We start from the raw sequence: 23923 nt of genomic DNA, 5'->3' as shown, positions 1-23923 counted from the left end.
CTAACCACTTGTGTCTTTGCTCCTCACTTTTATTTTTGACACGCTCAAATTGTCGTTTTTGCATATCTTCTAACCGTCCGTGTCTTTGCTCTTCATTTTCATTTTTGACACGTTTTTTTTTATTTTGAGATTGATTTGTCTGAATAAAATTAAAAATGTCTTTATTTTGTCTGAAATATTTCAGACAGTTTAGCAATGACCTTTGATGTAGCTCTCCGTATTGGTGTTGTCGCAATTGATGGTCCAGGTTGTCGAATTTCACATCTTATCACGTTTGATAGTTTAGGTGTTCATTTATAGTAATTGCAACTGTAATTTTTTGTTTTTTGGACCTTCCAACAGACATTATAATGTATAAATAACTGTTGCGTTGGAAATTCAACAATAATATTTATGCTATGCATGACACCATTTAGGAAAATGCTTATATGATGTCATAAGAAATGCTTATATGATGCACTAGCATAGTACATAACATCATTTGCAAAAGCCAAATTAAGGCTCTTCTTGAATTTTCTCAGACTTTTGACCTATCTAGATCGTTTTTTTTTATGCGAGAATATCCCAAGATACCAATTTTTCCGCAAAAAATATGGAGTCGTTTTTGAGAACATACATACATACCCAATTATTGCTCACATATATAATATATATATATATATATATATATATATATATATATATATATATATATATATATATATATATATATATATATATATATATATATATATATATATATATATATATATATATATATATATATATACCCATCATTCACATAACAGGATAAGACGGAGTAGAGGAAAAAAAAGAAGAAAAAAAGCAAGCAAACAAAAAAAAAATTCACAAGGAACCAATTGCTGTACTAACACTTGTCATTGCAACGACAACTAACAATGAAAATAAAAACATTAATTAGAATCTAACTTAGATATTACTGTACTAAATATGGTCTTGACACAGACGTACAAAATACTATTGAATTAAAACAGGATATCAATCATTCTGTGAACAATTATGTTTTCGGTTGTGCTTGTCAATTAATTTTGAAATTGAAAGATCAAGGTCAGCGAGTTTAAATTTTCTAATTAATGGAGAATTCTGATGCCAAGGTGGCAACCGAAGCAAATACTTAGCGAACCAAAGAAAATGTACCGGACTTTCATACAATCAGTTTTAGCTAACAACTTCCAGAACAGAGCAATATACAAGATTCGAGGTAGGGCTACAGCATTGAAAAGGCTAGCTAATAGTAGGTGGTTGAATCGAACTTTTGCTGCAACAATTGATGCATAAGAAGCAGATATACGTTGTACGAGATGGTCTAGGAGAAGGGATCCGGTGCGTTGTAGTGACGAACCAATGGGAAGACCTAGATAAGCGAGTTGGTCAACAGCTGTAACAATGGCATGGCCAAGCGCTATTGAGGACAGTGGCTCACTTTTCCAATTAAAAAGAACTATTCCCGACTTATCAGCATTCAAAGGAAGGCCGAGTTTAAGATACTCCTGTTGAAGTGTGACAAAGACCTCATTCATTCTTTGAAGGTACGGCAAACGTCGTCTGCTTAGCAAATTAGAGACAGATTTAATGAACATTGTGTTAAAGATGTGGGGCACTGGTCTTGGGCCTCCAACACACACACACACACACACACACATATATATATATATATATATAGATATATATATATATATATATATATATATATATATATATATATCTATATATATATATATATATATATATATATATATATATATATATATATATATATATATATATATATATATATATATATATATATATATATATATATATATATATATATATATATATCTATATATATATATATATATATATATATATATATATATATATATATATATATATATATATATATATATATATATATATATAAAAAATAAGTTGTCTGTGGATCTGTGGATCAGGTGACGTCATGTTTGTCCGCATATGACGTCTGAATTATTTCACACTAATACAAAAGAAGAAAAAAACTAAAAAAGGTAAAAACTACAAAAAAAAAAACTAAAAAGAAAAAAAAACTAAAAAAGCTAAAAAACTAAAAAAAACTAAAAAAAGGTAAAAATCTAATAACTAAAAAAAAACTGAAAAAAATAAAAAAAGGCAAAAACTACAAAAAAATAAAAACTAATAAAAAAAACTAAAAAAGCTAAAAAACTAAAAAAACAAAAAAAAACTAAAAAAAGGTAAAAAACTAAAAAAAACTAAAAACTAAAAAAGAAAAAAACTAAAAAAAAGGAAAAAACTGAAAAATAAAAGAGAAAAAGAAAACTAAAAAAATATGAATAAATATATATAAAAATAAGTTGTTTGTGGGTTATGTCTGTCTGTCTGTCTGTCGAGTGACGTCGTGTTTGTCCTCATATGACGTCTGAATTATTTCACACTAATACAAAAGAAGAAAAAAAACTAAAAAAGGTAAAAACTACAAAAAAAAACTAAAAAGAAAAAAAACTAAAAAAGCTAAAAAACTAAAAAAAAACTAAAAAAAGGTAAAAAACTAAAAACTAAAAAAAACTGAAAAAACTAAAAAAAGGCAAAAACTAAAAAAAAAACTAAAAACTAATAAAAAAACTAAAAAAGCTAAAAAACTAAAAAAACTAAAAAAAGGTAAAAAACAAAAAAAAACTAAAAACTAAAAAAGAAAAAACTAAAAAAAAGGAAAAAACTGAAAAATAAGAGAAAAAGAAAACTAAAAAAATATTAATAAAGAAGAAAAAAACTAAAAAAGGTAAAAACTACAAAAAAAACTAAAAAGAAAAAAAAACTAAAAAAGCTAAAAAACTAAAAAAACTAAAAAAAAGGTAAAAATCTAATAACTAAAAAAAAACTGAAAAAAATAAAAAAAGGCAAAAACTACAAAAAAAAAAACTAATAAAAAAACTAAAAAAGCTAAAAAACTAAAAAAACTAAAAAAAACTAAAAAAAAACTAAAAAAAAGGTAAAAAACTAAAAAAACTAAAAACTAAAAAAGAAAAAAACTAAAAAAAAAGGAAAAAACTGAAAAATAAAAGAGAAAAAGAAAACTAAAAAAATATGAATAAATATATATAAAAATAAGTTGTTTGTGGGTTATGTCTGTCTGTCCGCATATGTCGTTGCGTGTTTGTCCGCATATGACGTCTGAATTATTTCACACTAATACAAAAGAAGAAAAAAAACTAAAAAAGGTAAATGACGACCGGGACACAGGGACACAACTACAATGGGGACGCCGGGGGGCACAGGGGGATATAAATGACGACCGGGACACCGGGACACAAGGAATATAATTGACGCCCGGGACACTCAAAGAGAAATCACAGACTGGAACACCGGGACACAAATGACGACCGGGACACAGGGAATATAAATGACGACCGGGACACAGGGACATAGCTACAAAGGGGACGCCGGGGTGCACAGGGGGATATATAAATGACGATGGCGACTCAGGGAATGGTCGATTAGCAATCACCATCAACAAAGCTCAAGGGCAATCATTAGAATCATGAGGTATAGATCTGAATACGGATTGTTTTCCCATGGACCATTATATGTTGCATGTTCAAGAGTCGGTAAACCTGACAATCTATTTATATGCACAGACAATGGGACAGCAAAGAATGTTGTATATTCGCAAGTTTTACGTAGTTAAAAACATATATATATATATATATATATATATATATATATATATATATATATATATATATATATATATATATATATATATATATATATATATATCTATCTATATATATAAAAATAAGTTGTCTGTGTGTGGATCTGTGTGTGGATCAGGTGACGTCATGTTTGTCCGCATATGACGTCTGAATTATTTCACACTAATACAAAAGAAGAAAAAAACTAAAAAAGGTAAAAACTACAAAAAAAACTAAAAAGAAAAAAAAAACTAAAAAAGCTAAAAAACTAAAAAAAAAACTAAAAAAAGGTAAAAATCTAATAACTAAAAAAAAACTGAAAAAAATAAAAAAAGGCAAAAACTACAAAAAAAATAAAAACTAATAAAAAAACTAAAAAAGCTAAAAAACTAAAAAAACTAAAAGAAACTTAAAAAAAGGTAAAAAACTAAAAAAAACTAAAAAAGAAAAAAAAGAAAAAATAAAAAAAAAGGAAAAAACTGAAAAATAAAAGAGAAAAAGAAAACTAAAAAAATATGAATAAATATATATAAAAATAAGTTGTTTGTGGGTTATGTCTGTCTGTCTGTCTGTCGAGTGACGTCGTGTTTGTCCGCATATGACGTCTGAATTATTTCACACTAATACAAAAGAAGAAAAAAAACTAAAAAAGGTAAAAACTACAAAAAAAACTAAAAAGAAAAAAAACTAAAAAAGCTAAAAAACTAAAAAAAACTAAAAAAAGGTAAAAAACTAAAAACTAAAAAAAACTGAAAAAACTAAAAAAAGGCAAAAACTAAAAAAAAACTAAAAACTAATAAAAAAACTAAAAAAGCTAAAAAACTAAAAAAACTAAAAAAAGGTAAAAAACAAAAAAAAACTAAAAACTAAAAAAGAAAAAACTAAAAAAAAGGAAAAAACTGAAAAATAAGAGAAAAAGAAAACTAAAAAAATATTAATAAATATAAAAAATATAAATATAAATATAATATAAATTAGCAATCAACAAAGCACCGAGACACAAATGACGACCGGGACACAGGGAGTATAAATGACGACCAGGACATAAGTAAAAAAAAAAAACTAAAAAAACTAAAAAAATGGTAAAAACTCAGACTGGAACACCGGGACACAAATGACGACCGGGACACAGGGAATATAAATGACGACCGGGACACAGGGACATAACTACAAAGGGGACGCCGGGGTGCACAGGGGGATATATAAATGACGATGGCGACTCAGGGAATGGTCGATTAGCAATCACCATCAACAAAGCTCAAGAGCAATCATTAGAATCATGAGGTATAGATCTGAATACGGATTGTTTTCCCATGGACCATTATATGTTGCATGTTCAAGAGTCGGTAAACCTGACAATCTATTTATATGCACAGACAATGGGACAGCAAAGAATGTTGTATATTCGCAAGTTTTACGTAGTTAAAAACATATATATATATATATATATATATATATATATATATATATATATATATATATATATATATATATATATATATATATATATATATATATATATAATGGCGCGTAACTAATATGGCGCGTAACGACTTACGCGCGCGGGGGGGCTTGGGGGGGCGCGAAGCGCCCCCACCAACTAGGTTTTGGGGTGGCGCGAAGCGCCACCCCAACAGCTAGTATATATATATATATATATATATATATATATATATATATATATATATATATATATATATATATATATATATATATACTAGCTGTTGGGGTGGCGCTTCGCGCCACCCCAACACCTAGTTGGTGGGGCGCTTCGCGCCCCCCCAAGCCCCCCCGCGCGCGTAAGTCGTTACGCGCCATATTAGTTACGCGCCATTGTAGTTGTGTCCCTGTGTCCCACCTGTGAATAGAGATAGATATAAATATATGTTTTTAACTACGTAAAACATGCGAATATACAACATTCTTCGCTGTCTCATTGTCTGTGCATATAAATAGATTGTCAGGTTTACTGACTCTTGAACATGCAACATATAATTGTCCATGGGAAAAACAATCCGTATTCAGATCTATACCTCATTATTCTAATGATGTGTCCCTGTGTCCCGGTCGTCATTTATATTCCCTGTGTCCCGGTCGTCATTTGTGTCCCGGTGTCCCAGTTTGTAATTTCTCTTTGAGTGTCCCGGTCGTCATTTATATTCCCTGTGTCCCGGTGTCCCGGTCGTCATTTGTGTCCCGGTGTCCCGGTCTGTAATTTCTATTCGAACAATCCCTGTGTCCCGGTCGTCATTTATATATCCCGCCTGTGCCCCCGGCGTCCCCATTGTAGGTTCTTCAGTCATTTTACAATTAAACATTTTTCCGTGAACAAATGTCTTAAATACCGTTAAGGACGTCACCGTCAAAGCAAAAATGACGACAACTAATTTCATGACGTCAGCCGACACAGAAACATGACGTCACCTGATCCACAGACAGACAGACAGACAACTTATTTATATATATATATATATATATATATATATATATATATATATATATATATATATATATATATATATATATATATATATATATATATATATATATATATAAAATTATACTAATTAGGGCAATTAGCATGGGAGACAGATAAGGAAGTAAACTCATATGTATGTCTGAGAAAAGACAATCAAGCTCATCTACCGTGACCCATTAGAGACAAGTTATTTATTAAGGAAACATAAATAAAGATATTACTTACATATACTCTTTCTATATGCTTTATTATTTCAGATTTTTTGTTGGTCTTGCCCTAAAAGGTCTGCTTTCGCCAAGAGGGGATAATATTTATGTTTATTCATATTTTATTAAATAGCTTTTCTCTGCATATCTACCTAGCTCTAATTTTTTGCTTATGCTAACAAAAGTGAAAAAAATCTGTTTATTTTTGAAGAATTTCAGACCAGAATCTAGGGAATGTAGACCTAATACAAAATCAATATTCTAATAATTAAAAATTGAACTCAGTTTATGTTTGTTGTGAATGTTTCTAGTTCCTCTGGGTAACTATCTGCAGAATTGCACTGTTACTGCAGCTAATAATTTTCAAACCTCGTTTCTATGATGAGTTTCATCGTCTGTCAGTTTCCTGCTCTGGGTATGAATTGAAATTAATTCATTCTCTGAATTGATATTGAGGACGCTTAAGGGGATAGAAGATTTGATATTTTTCAGTGACTTTGTCCTGAATTTTTATTATGGGAGATCGATTGGAGAACCCACCCCTTTCGGGGGTGGCAAATCATGTAAATATAGCAGGGGCTAAAATTTTCTTTTTAAATGAATATGCAAAAAAGGTATATTTCAAAACATTTGGGGGGGGGGGTATTTTGTCTGGTATGAACACCCTCTCCCCCCAAAAAAATACAAACACTAAGGGGAGTTGTAAGGAAATACCATCCCCCACCCCCCAATTGGTATATTTTCCCTGCTCTCATTCTTTCAATTTGTAGCGTTGGTGAAGAGTTTTTATGGGTACATTAACAGCACTTATATTTCACAGGATTTTTAAGAACTGTAGCTTTTAAAATACTCATGAAGAATGACCTGGATTTCTCCTTTCTCTGGATTTTTTGGTGAAAAATAAATAAGAACTTAGTGACTCTGTCTGTAGCATTTGAATACGGTAGGTAGTAAAGCACCATAAATACTGAGCAAGGCACCATACATACTTCTTCAAAATTTACCATCGTCCCTACTGTGAATAGGTGCAACATTATTAGTCTTTGCTTATTGTGTGAAGTAATCCTGTTTCAAATGTATTCTTGTCTGCTAAAAAGAGAATGAGAAAGTTGATTGTTAGATCTTCGGAAGGTAGGGATTAAAAGCTTACTAACATCTTTGAAAAGGGTTTTGCCTGGTACCTTTATTAATAAAGTGGAAAATTTTAATAGAAAATTGCATAATTGATGCAACTAATCAGCAGTGTTGTATGACTAAAACTAAAATTCCTGCGCAAGTGATAATTAACCAGATATTTTGTTGTCAAGAATTGTGTAAAATCAAAATCAAGTTGACACAAAGTAGGCATGTGTTAGATTTAGGATTTAAGATGTTACGTAGACTAGTTCACTCTAAACTGGTCATCCAACACTTGACAACTCTGCTTTTGTTACCTTCCCGTACATATTGTAAAGAAGTACCTAGTATATATGCAAAACTTGAAAATGGAAAAAAGTATCAAGTGCTAGACAGCGTTGGTGGTTTTTTTTAGTCGCTCATAGGCTCCTCGGATGTGCCCAAGCAGTATGGGAAACTAATAAGAGAGCAAACTCGGCATTGTCACCGAGAAAGAAACGTATCATCTGGTTGTACCTTATAAAGTTTATTATAAAACCTAAGAGAAAAATACTTTTTTTCACATTTTACTTCACTTTTTACTTGGCCGAAGATACAATACCTTCTTTTTTCTAAAGAGCGAGCATGTACCTTCACATCCTTCTCAGTTACCCTGTCCTTTGAATACAAACCTAGTCCGAGAAAAAGAGTTTAATAACGAAAGAGTCTATAAAAAAAAATGCAGAAAGTTTAAATTTGAATTAACGAATTTGGCGTTTTGCTCCATATCCAATTTCAACAAATTTGAAATTGAAAGCGTATTGTGTTGTGAATTTTGTTAGTTTTACTCTGTATTGCTGCTCTTTTAGTCACGTATAAAGTTCGTCTTTATTTTGTATTGTATTCGCTTAGGTTTCATTCACTGTGTTACTTATTGTCCTGACAAATTTCTTGTTGTTTTCTCTTGTTATAAAGTCCATGCTGGACTGCCGACGAATTATTTCTATGCAATATGTGAGTTTCTTGAGGAGTTTCAAGAAATTCAGTCGAATGTAGGACGAGGGCGTTCTTAAAGCATAATTTTGTTGTTTTTTTTTTTGGGGGGGGGGGCTAGTATCTCACTTAGCCTTCTGTAATTTTTATGTAGTTTTTTTTCGAGCTTATCGAGCATAGATAGCTCATACAAAGCTACGACAATTATATAATTGTGTGTGTTGAAATACCTTCTTTGACTGTTCCTTGGATTTGTATTTCAAAGAGCAAAATAGATTGTTGGAGTTAGCAAAATACCAAGTTTTTGTAGTGTTTGGGACACTTTGTATAAGTAAACGGAAGGAACTTAGGTGATCAAATTATTTAATTAACTCTTGGCAATTAGACAGTTGACATCTGTCATGATGTATGCTATTTATAAAACTCATCTGAGATACACTTACTTTAAAAGATGAGGAGCAAATGGTACCTTATATTTGTTATTAGCCAAGGGGGTCGTAACCCTCAAAGGTACCAGCGTTGTAGCTACCTTGGAGATAGGGTTGCCAACCCTCTCTGTAGATGAGGGGACCAACAAAACAGGTTCCAAAAATGAATTTATATATTTTCAGGCATAATGATTCCATACAGTGTGTATCTTTTAATCCGAATACAAATCAGCTGGTGAGCTGTGCTGTGTCTGATTTTGGGCTTTGGTCTCAGGACACAAAAGCTGTGACGAAACACAAAGTTCAGGCTCGAATCAACTCATGCGCATGGAATTCTACTGGTCTCACTTTAGCCTTGGGATTTGGAAATGGAACTATTTCCCTAAGACATAGAGTATGTTTTTTCATCTTTCTTTTTTATTTTTTATTTTAAAATCGTAAAAATAAAATATAATTTAATCCTGAATCTGCTCCAAAACTCGTCAGGTTTTCTGAAAATCTGAGGGGCCCTTACTTCCCGCCATCTTGTATACATCTTGGAACGCAACCTGTGCTGCTGCACAGTTTCTCCACCCTTGATATAATCGCCAAAACGCTTATCACATTCCCCAAAATACTTGGCACAGGTCCGCTACGCTTGGAAAATGTACACCACGCCTGGTGTACATGATTTCTAAGAGAGAATGGCCCCTTGTGAAAATCATTGAAAAAATTGTTTTCTCTTTCAAAATAGGCCATTAGACTAATTTGGTGTCTTTACAAAAGACACCAAAAGTTTATTTGCACCATTCAGCTCGTTCTTCAAAGCGTTGGTTTATCAATGGGCTCAATACTGAGGGTGTATTTGTCGCAGGCTTTGGAAGTGCTGGGATTTTTATAGACGCAGATCAGGCTCACTCAAGGCGGGCGGGGGGTTCACTCCTATTTCTATCCCCTAAAACTTCAAGATTTCCCTATTATTTCCTAGTTTCCTCATAAAATTTTGCAGTTTTTGTGGTTTTTTTTTTAGTTGGAACTATTCAGATATGTCCCCTGTTCCTAATAAATTTCTATGTAAGTCTCTAACCTGGACTACAGCTTTATTTTTAGCATTTTTGGTTATCTCATAGTGAGTTTAATTTCGAATTAAAAAATTAAGGGACTTCCATAAGTATTTCTTCGATTCCAAGAATGGTGCAATTTTCTAGGATTGTTCTTTTGTCTGTTTCAGAATTTTTAGGGTGGTGCCCCATATTTGCCAGGGATGCCACGTTGAATCGTAAAGATAAAGGAGCAAAATTAGTTAGGCAAACTTGACAGGCGTTTTGTCCATAAAAATTCAAAGTTTGACAATAATTTGATTGACAAGGACAACGGCACCTTCAAAGAAAAGCAATACTTTTTTAATCTGTTTGTTCCCTTGTGTTTTCCATAATTAACGTGGGAACTTATGTTTTCCATAAGTTCCCATGTGTTTATTCCTCGTTTCTTGTGTGGTTCCTGTTGCTACTGAAAAGAAAACACAACTGCAGATGTACGTACGTACGTACTGCAGGGCTTGCCTCCGAGTTCTACCCTTGAGTACCTCCCTATGAAGGTCTTTTTATTCAAATTTTAGATTCCCGATATTTTCTAGTTTTTTAAGTTATACATGCTTCTGCCAGTTACCACTTGACTAATTTAAACAATTAAATTTCGCTTTGTCCTTGGTACTCTAAGATTATCAAAAATTCCCAGGAAAATTTCAAGGGTATTCCTGGTCTTAAAACCCTATTTTTAGCTTGATTTATTTTTATCTAAATGAATGCCTTGTTTCGTGTTCTTTCTTCGTTCCCGTTGAATTTCTTTGAAGTTATGGCTTCAGAACCGTTTTAATTTTAGTGCAAATAATTTAGCCAAAATTTATAATCTAACAAAAAATTTAAAATGGTCATGCTGTGGTATTTATCTGTGCTTTTCTGATAACAGCTCTTAGATATAGAGCCAAAATATTCATTTAGAAAAATTTTCACTGTCTTAGAGTAAGTCCTTATTATTTTGCCAATTGTTCTTGTAATATCTATATGCATAAATATTGGTTAAGATACAACAAGGAAAATCCATCCCGTAAACCGCATTTTGTTTACAATAGATCAAATGAAATTAATAGGTCAGCTTTTTCTTCAATAAAATCACAATGATTTATTCTTAAGGAGATTTTTATGGACAAAGAAGGGCAATGGACCTATGGCGCAAAGTGAAGTTTTTGTACTGTCTTTATTTTCCTTGGAATGAACCATTTTCTGAGCCACCGTTTCCTGCTAACAAATGGGAAACGTTAGCCATGAAGGGCCAACATATCGGACAAAATTACGGCTATATAGCAGAATATAAAAGGCTATATAGGACAAAAATTATGAATCGGTCAGTTTTAAGTTTAGTGTTTTTGCATGCAAAAAGCCTTGAGACAGTTAAACATAATAGTATGAAATGGGAATCTATCAAATGTATGCTATGCTGTAAATATTTGAAAAAAAACTGTCCTGGTGAGTCCTCCCATCACCTCCTTGATTATCTCCTGCCAGAGAGTGTCTCAGGGCTGCAAGTACTTTAAATGAAGTCTCATGTTTTAATACCCTCCCCCCCTCCATCTAGAAAGGATCACATATGCCAAGTATGGCTCGATAGCCCATTTACTTAGGAACATATAGCAAACAAGTAATCAATTGTTTTGCGATACATCAACTGAAGTGCTTTATATCATAGATTAACTTCTTCTTGAACACATGCCTCGAAGTACAAAGTGAAATATTTCTGGCTTTAAGGGATCTTTTCTACCGGGTTTTCACTTTCCTTTGTCTTTCTTCCCATGATTTCATGTGTTTTCTTATTTTATAATCCGAAATATATGACAAACGCAGCTCTCAGTAGGCAAGGAGTGTCTAATTTATTCACCAAAGGCTCATTGCTTTCTATATTTTTGTAGCAAAGGATATAGTGCTATCTAGCATGAATGCTCTCTCGCTAACCATGTAATATAGAGGGTGTTGATAACTGATCTGCAACGGCAAATGTTACAAAGGATTTATCGAATGTAATGATCTGTCTATTGTTTCTACTAAACTGAAGGATGTGTTTAGAGTGCCACTTTTGATTGAAACAAAAATGAAATCAATTCTATTTTAAATAAAGACTGAAAGTTTGGTTTTTTCTATTAATATGTTTTTGTTGTAATATTTTGACAAAAAAATGATAACTCTCATTGTCACCTACATAGTCTCATGATATATTTTTTAAAACTAACCTAATTATTCAGATTCTGAAGTTTATGATATTAGCGTATCTTTAATAATATCAGAAGACCAGCTCTTTAGCCCTTCCTAATGCCAGAATGTAGCTAATGATTGTGCGGAAGTTTGAATATTTGCCGAAAACACTTCAAGAGCCAAATTTGCGTTGCTAGTTGTACTTCTACTTACTTGACATAGGAGTAATAGTTCAGTTCAAGCGCAACTGGGAATCGAATAACAGATGATTAGTGTTCAAAGTCACTAGCTTATTGAAGACTCTTAGATATGAGTTGTAACTACACTCCTTGGTGCTGAAAATATCAATAGCTATCGTGATTTTATTTGCGATTTTGGTTGAATTGGCATTAGCTAGGGTAAAATTATCTATTAGAACTAGGGTAGGCTTGTAATTACGGCCTTTGGCGCTGATTTGGCGAGTTTGTCCCAGTAGGTGGCAAATTAGCATGTTGGTAAAGTATCGTTTCATGCTCTTTAGATTCGGTTTGATGGATTTCTACTAATTGGTTGTCAACTTAGAATTATTCAGCTTTGTGCTTACTCTTTTTTTCTTCTTTTCTTTGACGATTTCTTAGCAAAAAATTTGTTCCAATCTCACTTGTGTCGACTATTTTGGCTCTGGAATTTATGTTCTATTTGGATTGTCTGAGTAACCATTTTAGTGGACTTTATATTTCCATAGAATTTTAATAGCCATCCCGTTCATGCATTGTAACATTTTTTTTTTCTTATTAAGAATGATTTACCTTACAATGCTTAGCAATGAAATAATGTTGAAAGTGATATAATTGAATGATATAATTTTAAATCTGGATGCTGACTTTTTGATTCTTTTTTTGTGGATTCTTAAGACACATTTCATTCGATTTAACTTTTAAGCTACGAGTATCTCGTTAAAATACCTAGGACTTAGAAATAAAACCATTTTTCCCTTGGACCCATTTTAGGACTATTCACGCTTTAGAATCGCGTGTCAGTCAGGTATCAAAAGATCCTATTCCATAATTGTAAATTTTCAGAAGAGCGAAAAAGACCTCACAACTTTTCTATTTCCCCTCCGATAACCGTAAAACAAAAACGGATTGATATGTAAAATCAATTCATATCAATCAGTTTTTATTTTACGGTTATCAGAGGAGAAATAAAAAAGTTATGAGCCTTTTTTGCTCTTTTGAACATTTACAATTATGGAGATAAGAACTTTTGATATCTGACTGACGCACGATTTTATAAAATGTTTCTTTGGGCTGTTTAAAAATTATATAGTTTTTATAGTAGTAGGCCTACCACATTTTCTTGAGTAATGCTACTTTGAACCGTCAAAATAGATAAGCAACTCTAAACATGACAAAGAGTTTCTGTTGCAAAAATTCCAATATTCCCTGAGACAACAGTTTCAAAGGAAACCTATACCTTCTTAAGTTGCTAAATGCTACATGTTTTTGGCCAAGTTTTGGGAATTTTTCAGCCTTGTTGTTTTTATGTTTGGTGCTCACTGCTATTAAAACAACGTAACCGCATGTGTAGGTCTTTTTTAGAAAAATTTGACTCCCAGATTCTTCTCAGTTTTTAAACATATGTATGGTTGTATTAGTTTCCGCTTAAGCAATTCAAGCAATCAGATTTTACTTTCACTGTCATTAACGCTTTAAAACTTTAGAATTTTCATCTTTTTTTTTACAGAAAAAAAACAAATTTAAACTTTTTTGTATCTTTTGTTTAGTCTGGAGAAGAAATATCTAAATTTGAAAGACCTGGTGCGTCGTTATCGCCTGTTTGGTCAGTTATTTGGGTCAAGCGAAGGTACGATTATTTTGATTTTCAATTTATATTCGTAACTAGAATAACTGCAGTGATAATTTATGCCCGCTCTCCACTCTAGATCTTACTAATCGATTTGTTTTATACAAATCTTTCATTTCAGTCCTTTTTTTCGGCATTGATAATAGGTGCCGAGAATTAAACAGCTGTCTGTGTCACTACCCATCTCTCTGGGGACTCTTTTCCTGTATTTTGGCACATGAGTTAAACAAAACAACAGACTGGGAAAAAAAATTTGGGTGCCAACGAACCGAAACGGAAGAAGAAGAAGAAAGAAATGTTGTAAACAATTTTGGTAAAAGTGAAGGAAATGTGGTAACAATAACTTAGCCAGTCCATTGCTCAAATCTAAAATATATGTGTGGAAAACTATCTATATATGAATTGCCTCTATATATAGCGTGTGGGAGCAATGTGAGTGTGGGAGTGCGAATAAGTACGTGGGAACAATGTAAATAGCAGTTAGTCCATTATAAACTCTGCAGAGGATAGAAAAGGTCATCAAAACTGAATTAACATTTTGTATTTATTTTTTCATCTACTAGCTCTAGATCGAACCCCTAGGGATATGGTTAAATCTTATATATAACCATAAGCTCAACATTATAATATATATATATATATATATATATATATATATATATATATATATATATATATACATATATATATAGATAGATAGATAGATAGACAGATTTATTCATACGAAAAGCCCAATTGGGCCATGGTGACATACACAAAACAAGTGAAAAAAAAAAAATATACAGCAACAAACATAGACTGAAAAACCATTAAACTAATTATTTAAGAAAACATCACGATACCTCATACCTACCCCGACGAACTTTCCAATATTGTTTATAGTTAAGTAACACCTACTTCTCAAAATTTCCGAAATCCAATCTCTCCCTCCAACCTCCTTACCAAGTATTTCCAAGCGCAAATCCCTCAACTCCCTACAATCCCCTAAAAAATGTTGCAAAGACTCATCCATCTCTCCACACATAGGGCAACTGTAAGGGCCATCCATCAATCTATTTCTCCCTAAATATTTCCTAGGTTCTCCAAGAGGCGTAAAATTTCCCCTTACATGCATTACCCATTTCAAATCATCCGGAGCCAATCCCAATTTTAGATAAATTTCTTCGCCCCAGTTCTCCTTGACCTCCGCATATATCCCAAGGGACGCCGAGGTGGCCTTCTCGGCTTGCCAAACCTGAACTTCCTGAGATTCTAGCCTACTAGCAACTAACCTAGATACAGTCCCTACCATCTCTCCTATCCCCTTTCCCTCATTCCAGCAATTACCTAGCCCTACACGGTCCAATATATTCTTCACCTGTTTTGGCCACGAATCCTTCCTCCTATCTTCAAGCATCATTAAAAATGCTTGTTTAACTAACCTATTATCTTCTATCGATGATACCCTTTCCCAATATTTAAACATACTAATTAACCTACTCTGTCTCATACACTTTATTCCTATATCCCTCTTAGTACTAACCCATTAAACCTATTATCAAGACTCAACATACGCTTAAAAAACCTCAACTGCATTCTCTCTAAATTCAACCCCTTATTAAACCCCCAAAACTCCGCCCCGTAATGCAAAGCCGATCTAACCCTAGCATTAAAAACATACTTTAGCAGTCCTACATCCCTAATTTCCTTGATGCTACTTTTACTTAACAATCCTAGTAGTCTATTTCCCTTACTTTCCACTATCTTGAGATGTTTCTTCCTTTTTCCATCTGACGAAAGCCTACAACCTAAGTACTGAAATTCATCTGCGTAGTCTAGTGTCCTACCTTCATACGTAGACTGACACTGCGAATCTATCTGTTCTCCACTTTTCCTAAAAACCATTACCACCGACTTCTTTATGTTTAACACTAGTTTCTTATTCCTAAAATAAGAAGATGCTAGATCTAGCAGTTGTTGTAAATGTTCTTTACTTTCCGCTACTATTGCAATGTCATCCGCAAAAAGTAATGATATAACGCTTGCACTTAAAAGCTTAATTTTTGGGGCGCCTGTGCCAATCAAATATTCTTCAAATCATTAATATACAATGAAAATAGCCTTGGGGAAATTGTACATCCCTGCTTAACACCAAGTCTACTCCCAATAACCCTAGAGAAATCCTTGCCTACTCGTACTACAATCTTAACTATATTATACATAGATGCTATAATCTTAACAAATGCGCTTGGTAGCCCTAGTGCTAACAACGACTCTATCATTAAACTTCTATCCACTCCATCAAACGCCCCTTTTAAATCCAAAAATGCAACAAATAGCCTGCCCTCTTTTCTCCTAACCTGTTTCCTAATCATCCCCAATAAAATAAAAATCTGATCTATAGGACTATAGCCTTTTCTGAACCCTGCCTGCGAATCTGATAAAATTCTATTTTGGTCTATCCAATTATCTATCCTACAACATAATATCTTAGCAAAAACCTTACTTAGCACATTACTTAGGCTTATACCTCTATAATTCCCATGGTCCAATCTATCCCCCTTTTTAAACAATGGCACTGAAACAGACGTAGCCCAAGACAAGGGCCATTCTGCACTGTTCAATATACCGGTAAACATCCCTGCTATAACAGGGAGCAGCCACACCCGTCCCTACTTCCAAAGTGCACTTGGTATTCTATCTATACCTGGAGCAGATCCGCCTCTCATTCCTTTTATTGTCTCCTAAACTTCACTTACTTGGATGGGAGCAACCAAATCATAATCACATTCTTGCATTGGCCTATCAACTACATCACGTAAAGCAGATACCAGATCTATACTTAAACTAGTTCCTCCTTGGTCCCTAATCACTTCGTTTTCTCTCTCCTCTAAATATGTAGGCCAAGAATCTACTGCTGGAATACCATCACAAACCTCTCTTCCTCTTATAGAATTTTTAACTATTCGCCAAAAGGTCCTAGTATCTCCTTCTCTATACTCTTTTTTCAATTGCTCTCCTGTCCTAATTGCATGCCCTTTTTTCTTAATCTTCAACATTTTCTTATACTTATTCCGAATCAACTTATAATCCATATAAAATCTAGTATTTTCCCTACTACCTATGCTATCCCTTGCTTTCCGCAGTGTCTCTAAAACTTCCTGGCGTTTTCTTTCACAATCGTCATCAAAAAATCCATTCTTAATATCGTTCTTAACTCTGCAATTTAACTTTGAACCTACCTTATATACAACATCATTTACTAATGCTAACGGCTCCTCTTTTTTTCCATCACCTAGTAAAACCAAACATTTCTCTAATTCCTGCTGATCTTCTTCACTCGCCATCATACTTTGAAAATTTTTCTCATTCTCTCCTGTTAATTTCAGTGCCTTTCTAATCCCTAAATCCTCAGTTTCTCTCCTTTTTTTCTTCCTATCGCTATTAGTCGCTAATTTCTTAGAACTAACCAACTCAAAAGTAGCCATAACAGGCAAGTGATCTGAACCTACCACTGCCATCACCTCGAAATCCACACATATATGCCAAAGAGGAATATCCACCAAAATATAACCAATTACACTTGGAGAAGTCCCAGAAAAACAAGTGAAATTTCCCACACCTCCATCCTTTCCAGCTCTTCCATTCAAAATAACAAAATTTTCCTTACCACAAAAATCCAAAATCTTACGGCCCCGATTATTCTTTCGTCTACTATGGTCCTTACTTACCCTCGGAGGGAGATGGATTACTAAATCATCCCAAACCTCCCAAGCAGCTTCATCCGTACAGGCATGAGGTGACATCAAAACTTCTGGAGTAACCCCAACATAACCATTAAAGTCCCCCATAAGACAAAACAAGTCAGAAGGAAACTGAATAGAAAATTTACGTTTTTCATCCTCTAATATACACCACGTATCCTCCTCGTTGTACGAGCTAGACTCTGGAGGGATATAAATTGCACAAAAAATAATAAACCGTCCATCGGCTTTGACTCTTGACCATATCAAATTACAAGAAACACTCTTCAGCCGTTTGACTTTATGCTGAGACAAAAAATTTTCAGATACAAAACTTGCGACTCCACCATAAGCTCGTCCATTCTTAGATTTTTTACGATGGACACCGAAATATCGAAACCTTTCAAACTGAATTTCTTTTTCCAACCAAGTTTCAGATAATGCTACAACATCAGATATACATTGCGATGCCAATAGACTATTAATTTTCATTTCACTCCGTCCTTGAATGTTCCAATGCACTATATTTATTCTTTCCTGTACAACACCATGGCCCTGGTCTCCCTATTCTTTCGGCCGATTACTTTGATCTTGGAAAGATAGCTTACGAGGTGCGATCTGCCTTTCATTTATTGTGGCCCTACCTCTAAGAAAGGGTGGCTGTATTGTAATTCGCACACTATCATTCGGGCTAATAATTTCAGAATTTCCTCTCTTTGGAGCGCCCCTTTCAACTTGTGGCGCAGCAACAGACAAGGGTGTCTTATGCACTTCGATTTCATTTTGCGATTTTACAGGATCACTAAATGCGCTACCGAATGACTGCATAGATGTGACGCTTGAATTTGATAACTGTGAATCCGCTCGTGGTCTTCCGCCATCTTTCAACATTATGTTTGAACCTCCAACGGCCGATACCTGGTATGCTCTAGCAACTCCCCTTCTATATTCACCACCAGGTACTGTGCGCTCCTCTATCGCATCAGTTTCCAAATTGTATATATAACCCTTGTTCTCTACAAACAATTTCATACCACGCAACTTCGCCTCTTTTCCCGCTGATTTCGCTGCCTCAAGGGTAAATTTCATTTTCTTTCTCGCAAATAATTCTCGTGTTGTGTAGTCAGGCGTAATCCAAATTTTTGCGTGTCTAAAATGTTGACCTGATTTCAGAACAAAATCGCGGTAAAAAGTGCTCGTAAATTTAACCAAAACGGGGCGGGGGTTTTGATTACACTTAATACGGAAAACGTCTCTTATATCACTAAGATGTATCGAGGCATTCGGTATAAACTGGTTAAAAGTGGCAACTACATCTTCAAGTAATGTTTGTGCTCGTCTTGACGGATCAAAGTTATACAAAATTACATTTGTTCGTTTTGAATCAGCCTCCATATTACTCATTTTGAGTCGCATCTTCTCCAGTTCAGTTTTCAGAGAGTCCACTTCTTGCTGCGTATTTATATTTTCTGCCTTAATTTCAGCGATCGCTCCCTCCAACTTAATTGATAACTGGGCCAGCCCCCCATTTATTCCCGCTATTTCTGATGAAATTGGGTCTATTTTTGCTAACTGACCATTCATTAGGGTGAGCATTGCCATTATTCGAGATTCTGCATCATTAGAGATATGGCTATCCCCTGAATTCTGGCCTTGTGTAAACATTCCTTGGAATGAAAAGAACAAATTCAAAGCTCTACTTTTCACAGGTCTTGCCAATGCGAATACAATTTTGTGCCACTATAATCCTTATTATTGCCAAACTGGCACACCGCTCTTTGATTTTATATGAAAATATAAACACCGCTCTTTGAATATATATATATATATATATATATATATATATATATATATATATATATATATATATATATATATATATACTAGCTGTTGGGGTGGCGCTTCGCGCCACCCCAACACCTAGTTGGTGGGGGCGCTTCGCGCCCCCCCCCCAAGCCCCCCCGCGCGCGTAAGTCGTTACGCGCCATAATAGTTACGCGCCATTGTAGTTGTGTCCCTATGTACCACCTGTGAATATAGATATATATATATATATATATATATATATATATATATATATATATATATATATATATATATATATATATATATATATATATATATATGGTTTTAACTACGTAAAACTTGCGAATATACAACATTCTTTGCTGTCCCATTGTCTTTGCATATAAATAGATTGTCAGGTTTACCGACTCTTGAACATGCAACATATAATGGTCCATGGGAAAACAATCTGTATTCAGATCTATACCTCATGATTCTAATGATTGCCCTTGAGCTTTGTTGATGGTGATTGCTAATCGACCATTCCCTGTCCCGGTGTCCCGGTCGTCATTTACATCCCCCTGTTTCCCCCGGTGTCCCCGTTGTAGTTGTGTCCCTTTGTCCCGGTCGTCATTTATATTCCCTGTGTCCCGGTCGTCATTTGTATCCCGGTGTCCCGGTCTGTATATACATTCGTTTTTTAGTTTTGTTTTTCTCCTTTATTTTTTTCCTTTTTTTTTCTTTTTTAGCTTGTTTAGATTTTTAGATTTTTTAGTTTTTTTATTAGTTTTTAGTTTTTTTTTTCTTTTTAGTTTTTTTGTCCCGGTCGTCATTTATATCCCCCTGTTTCCCCCGGTGTCCCCGTTGTAGTTGTGTCCCTGTGTCCCGGTCGTCATTTATATTCCCTGTGTCCCGGTCGTCATTTGTATCCCGGTGTACCGGTCTGTATATACATTCGTTTTTTAGTTTTGTTTTTCTCCTTTATTTTTTTCCTTTTTTTTTCTTTTTTAGTTTATTTAGATTTTTAGATTTTTTAGTTTTTTTATTAGTTTTTAGTTTTTTTTTCTTTTTAGTTTTTTTGTAGTTTTTACCTTCTTTTTAGTTTTGTTAATTTTTTTTTTTACTTATGTCCTGGTCGTCATTTATACTCCCTGTGTCCCGGTGCTTTGTTGATTGCTAATCGAACATTCCTTTTGTCCTGGTCGCTTTCTCTTTGAGTGTCGTCATTTATTTTTTTCTTTTTTAGTTCTTTTAGTTTTTACCTTTTTTAGTTTTTTTTTAGTTTTTTAGATGAAAATTTTTTTTAGTTTTTTCCTTTTTTTCTTTTTAGTTTTTTATTGGTTTTTACCTTTATGTTAGCTTATTTTTCAGTTTTTTCCTTTTTTTTTATTTTTTTTTTATTTTTTATTTTTTTTAGTTTTTTACCTTTTTTTAGTTTTTTTAGTTTTTTTAGTTTTTTAGCTTTTTTACTTTTTTTATTAGTTTTTAGTTTTTTTGTAGTTTTTGCCTTTTTTTAGTTTTTTCAGTTTTTTTTTTAGTTTTTTATTGGTTTTTACCTTTATTTTAGCTTATTTTTCAGTTTTTTCCTTTTTTTTAGTTTTTTTTAGTTTTTAGTTTTTTTAGTTTTTTACCTTTTTTTAGTTTTTTTAGTTTTTTTAGTTTTTTAGCTTTTTTATTTTTTTTATTAGTTTTTAGTTTTTTTTGTAGTTTTTGCCTTTTTTTTAGTTTTTTTAGTTTTTTAGCTTTTTTATTAGTTTTTAGTTTTTTTTGTAGTTTTTGCCTTTTTTTAGTTTTTTTAGTTTTTTAGCTTTTTTATTTTTTTTATTAGTTTTTAGTTTTTTTTGTAGTTTTTGCCTTTTTTAGTTTTTTCAGTTTTGACGTCACCTGATCCAGTTTTTTCAGGTGACGTCACCTGATCCACGATCCACAGATCCACAGACAACTTATTTTTATATATATAGATAGTTTTTTTTTTTACTTATGTCCTGGTCGTCATTTATACTCCCTGGTCGTCATTTATACTCTAAATCATTAGAATCTCCTAAAAAAAGTTTTTTTTAGTTTTTTAGATGAAAATTTTTTTTAGTTTTTTCCTTTTTTTCTTTTTAGTTTTTTATTGGTTTTTACCTTTATTTAACTTATTTTTCAGTTTTTTCCTTTTTTTTAGTTTTTTTTTTATTTTTTATTTTTTTTAGTTTTTTACCTTTTTTTAGTTTTTTTAGTTTTTTTAGTTTTTTAGCTTTTTTACTTTTTTTATTAGTTTTTAGTTTTTTTTTGTAGTTTTTGCCTTTTTTTAGTTTTTTCAGTTTTTTTTTTTAGTTTTTTATTGGTTTTTACCTTTATTTTAGCTTATTTTTCAGTTTTTTCCTTTTTTTTTAGTTTTTTTTAGTTTTTAGTTTTTTTCGTTTTTTACCTTTTTTTTAGTTTTTTTAGTTTTTTTAGTTTTTTAGCTTTTTTATTTTTTTTATTAGTTTTTAGTTTTTTTTGTAGTTTTTGCCTTTTTTTAGTTTTTTTAGTTTTTTAGCTTTTTTATTAGTTTTTAGTTTTTTTTGTAGTTTTTGCCTTTTTTTAGTTTTTTTAGTTTTTTAGCTTTTTTATTTTTTTTATTAGTTTTTAGTTTTTTTTGTAGTTTTTGCCTTTTTTAGTTTTTTCAGTTTTGACGTCACCTGATCCAGTTTTTTCAGATGACGTCACCTGATCCATCCACAGACAGACAGACAACTTATTTTTATATAGATAGATATATATATATATATATATATATATACATATTTATTCTAGGCCGTTTCTGAGAAGGTTTTTGAATCTTCTGGGTCAGATATGCTCGGCTCTTTTTCCGTTGATTTTCAGAATTTAAGAGAATTTCTATACCAGAATAAGTGATTTTAGTTAATAGGAAAAAAACACGGGAGCTTAGTATTTTTAAATTTCTCGGAATAAATCTGAGAGAGTGTCTCAGATTTTTTTTTGTTTTTTCAATGTGGGCCAACGTGTACAGGGAATGTATAATAGTGAAAACTAGGACTAGTGTCAACAAAACAAGTTGTTTTATTCTTTAACTGGGATCGAAAACTTGTTGGTGTATTACTTTTGCCAATTGGACCTAATTTTTCCGTGTTCTTACACTTAAAAAAAACAACAACAAAAAAAAGCCAAGCGCTAGATGGTGTCGACAGTTTCTTTGTCTACACTAGTGCCAGTTGTTTCCCTTGCAATTTACCCATACTCTTTAAAATGGGCTTTTAAATATTTTGAGATTGTAAATTCTCCTGGATAAAAACATGCTGATTCCTATCTAAAGATCTTATGTTAGTTTAGTTATGATTGTTAATATATTTTTTACATAATAGAGAAGGAGAGGAAGAAGTATTATGTGCCACTGACTGGGGTCAAAGTATGGCTTTCTATAGTACATCAGAAATGGTGACAAAAGATAAACCTCTAGGATTTATGACTTGTCGGATGTCGAAGTTTATCCATGGTGGCTCAGAATATCTGCTTGTGGCTGGATCAAATAATGGCTGCTGTGTCTTCAGCACAGAAGGAGCTGCCTTGAGCACTGTCATTGAACATGATAATTGGATTTGGGGATTGGCTGGTCACTCACCCTTAAACCAAGTTGTAAGTTTGTCATAGAAAGTAACAATTTTTCTCTTTGCTTCTACCCTCTCACCGCTTTTTACATCCTTCTTCAACTAAAATTTGTAGAGTTCATGAAAGAGCGGAGTCTTAGAGGAGGTTTCTCGTGACAGGACGTAGCGACAAAGTACCAGTTGCGAAACACCAATGGAAAGGAAATTAGTCTTTTAAGACAGGCTAGTGAAAATTGTACTGGCTAGTCATAAATAACGAGAAAAAAGCAAGCTATTTAAAACTAAACACGCTTCTGTTGTTATAATCCATTCTTATGCATAAACCAGTGTTAATTATTTATCTCAGTCATTATGTTGCATGTTTTTCAAAAATTCCATCAATCTTTTGATGTAATTCATAATAAAATGTAGAAAACTTATACTCATGAGCAAAATAATTTGAATTCAATGCCAAAAACGACAAGCTTGAATTACTCTGGCCTCTTTCCGCTAGTCGCTAATAATAGAAATAAACTATGGAAAGCTTACCTGGCTTTCAGCTAGCTATAAAAGTCCTTTAGTAAAGAGCGATTTGCCCACTCTATTTATTCCTGCTATCATTCAGAACAATCGTAGAATCAACTAGACCTACGTTGCCTGGGCAACGTGAAGTGTTGCGGCAACCTTTGTTCGGCTTTGCCGATTAAAGTGTTGCGAGAGCAACACTTTGGTTTTGTTTCTTCGCTATCGGTTAAATGCTGAAGTTGTCAAAACTATCAAAGCTTTCAAAACGGCATATTCAAAGAAGAACACAATCAGTAATCACATGATCAAATTCTTCAGCGTTGAAAAAACAACAGCAAAAGAATATCGGAAAAAGGG

At 32.9% G+C, this 23923-nt stretch overlaps 1 protein-coding gene and 1 long non-coding RNA gene across 2 annotated transcripts in view; both read left to right on the top strand.

Annotated features, from left to right (window-relative positions):
* Positions 1-23923, top strand: part of LOC136026334 (intraflagellar transport protein 122 homolog) — an 87945-nt gene that overhangs the window by 28391 nt on the left and 35631 nt on the right. Inside the window, 3 exon segments of the mRNA XM_065702767.1 lie at positions 9077-9287; positions 13883-13962; positions 22820-23090. Of these exon segments, the coding sequence (XP_065558839.1) occupies positions 9077-9287; positions 13883-13962; positions 22820-23090 (562 nt within the window).
* LOC136026331 (uncharacterized) lies at positions 1940-3105 on the top strand. Its single transcript, XR_010617270.1, has 2 exons — positions 1940-2030; positions 2467-3105. It is a non-coding gene; the product is annotated as an uncharacterized LOC136026331 (long non-coding RNA).

Source organism: Artemia franciscana, chromosome 4, assembly GCF_032884065.1.
Source record: "Artemia franciscana chromosome 4, ASM3288406v1, whole genome shotgun sequence".
In the NCBI taxonomy this organism is placed as follows: Eukaryota; Metazoa; Arthropoda; class Branchiopoda; order Anostraca; family Artemiidae; genus Artemia; species Artemia franciscana.
This window is presented reverse-complemented; position numbering and strand designations above follow the sequence as displayed.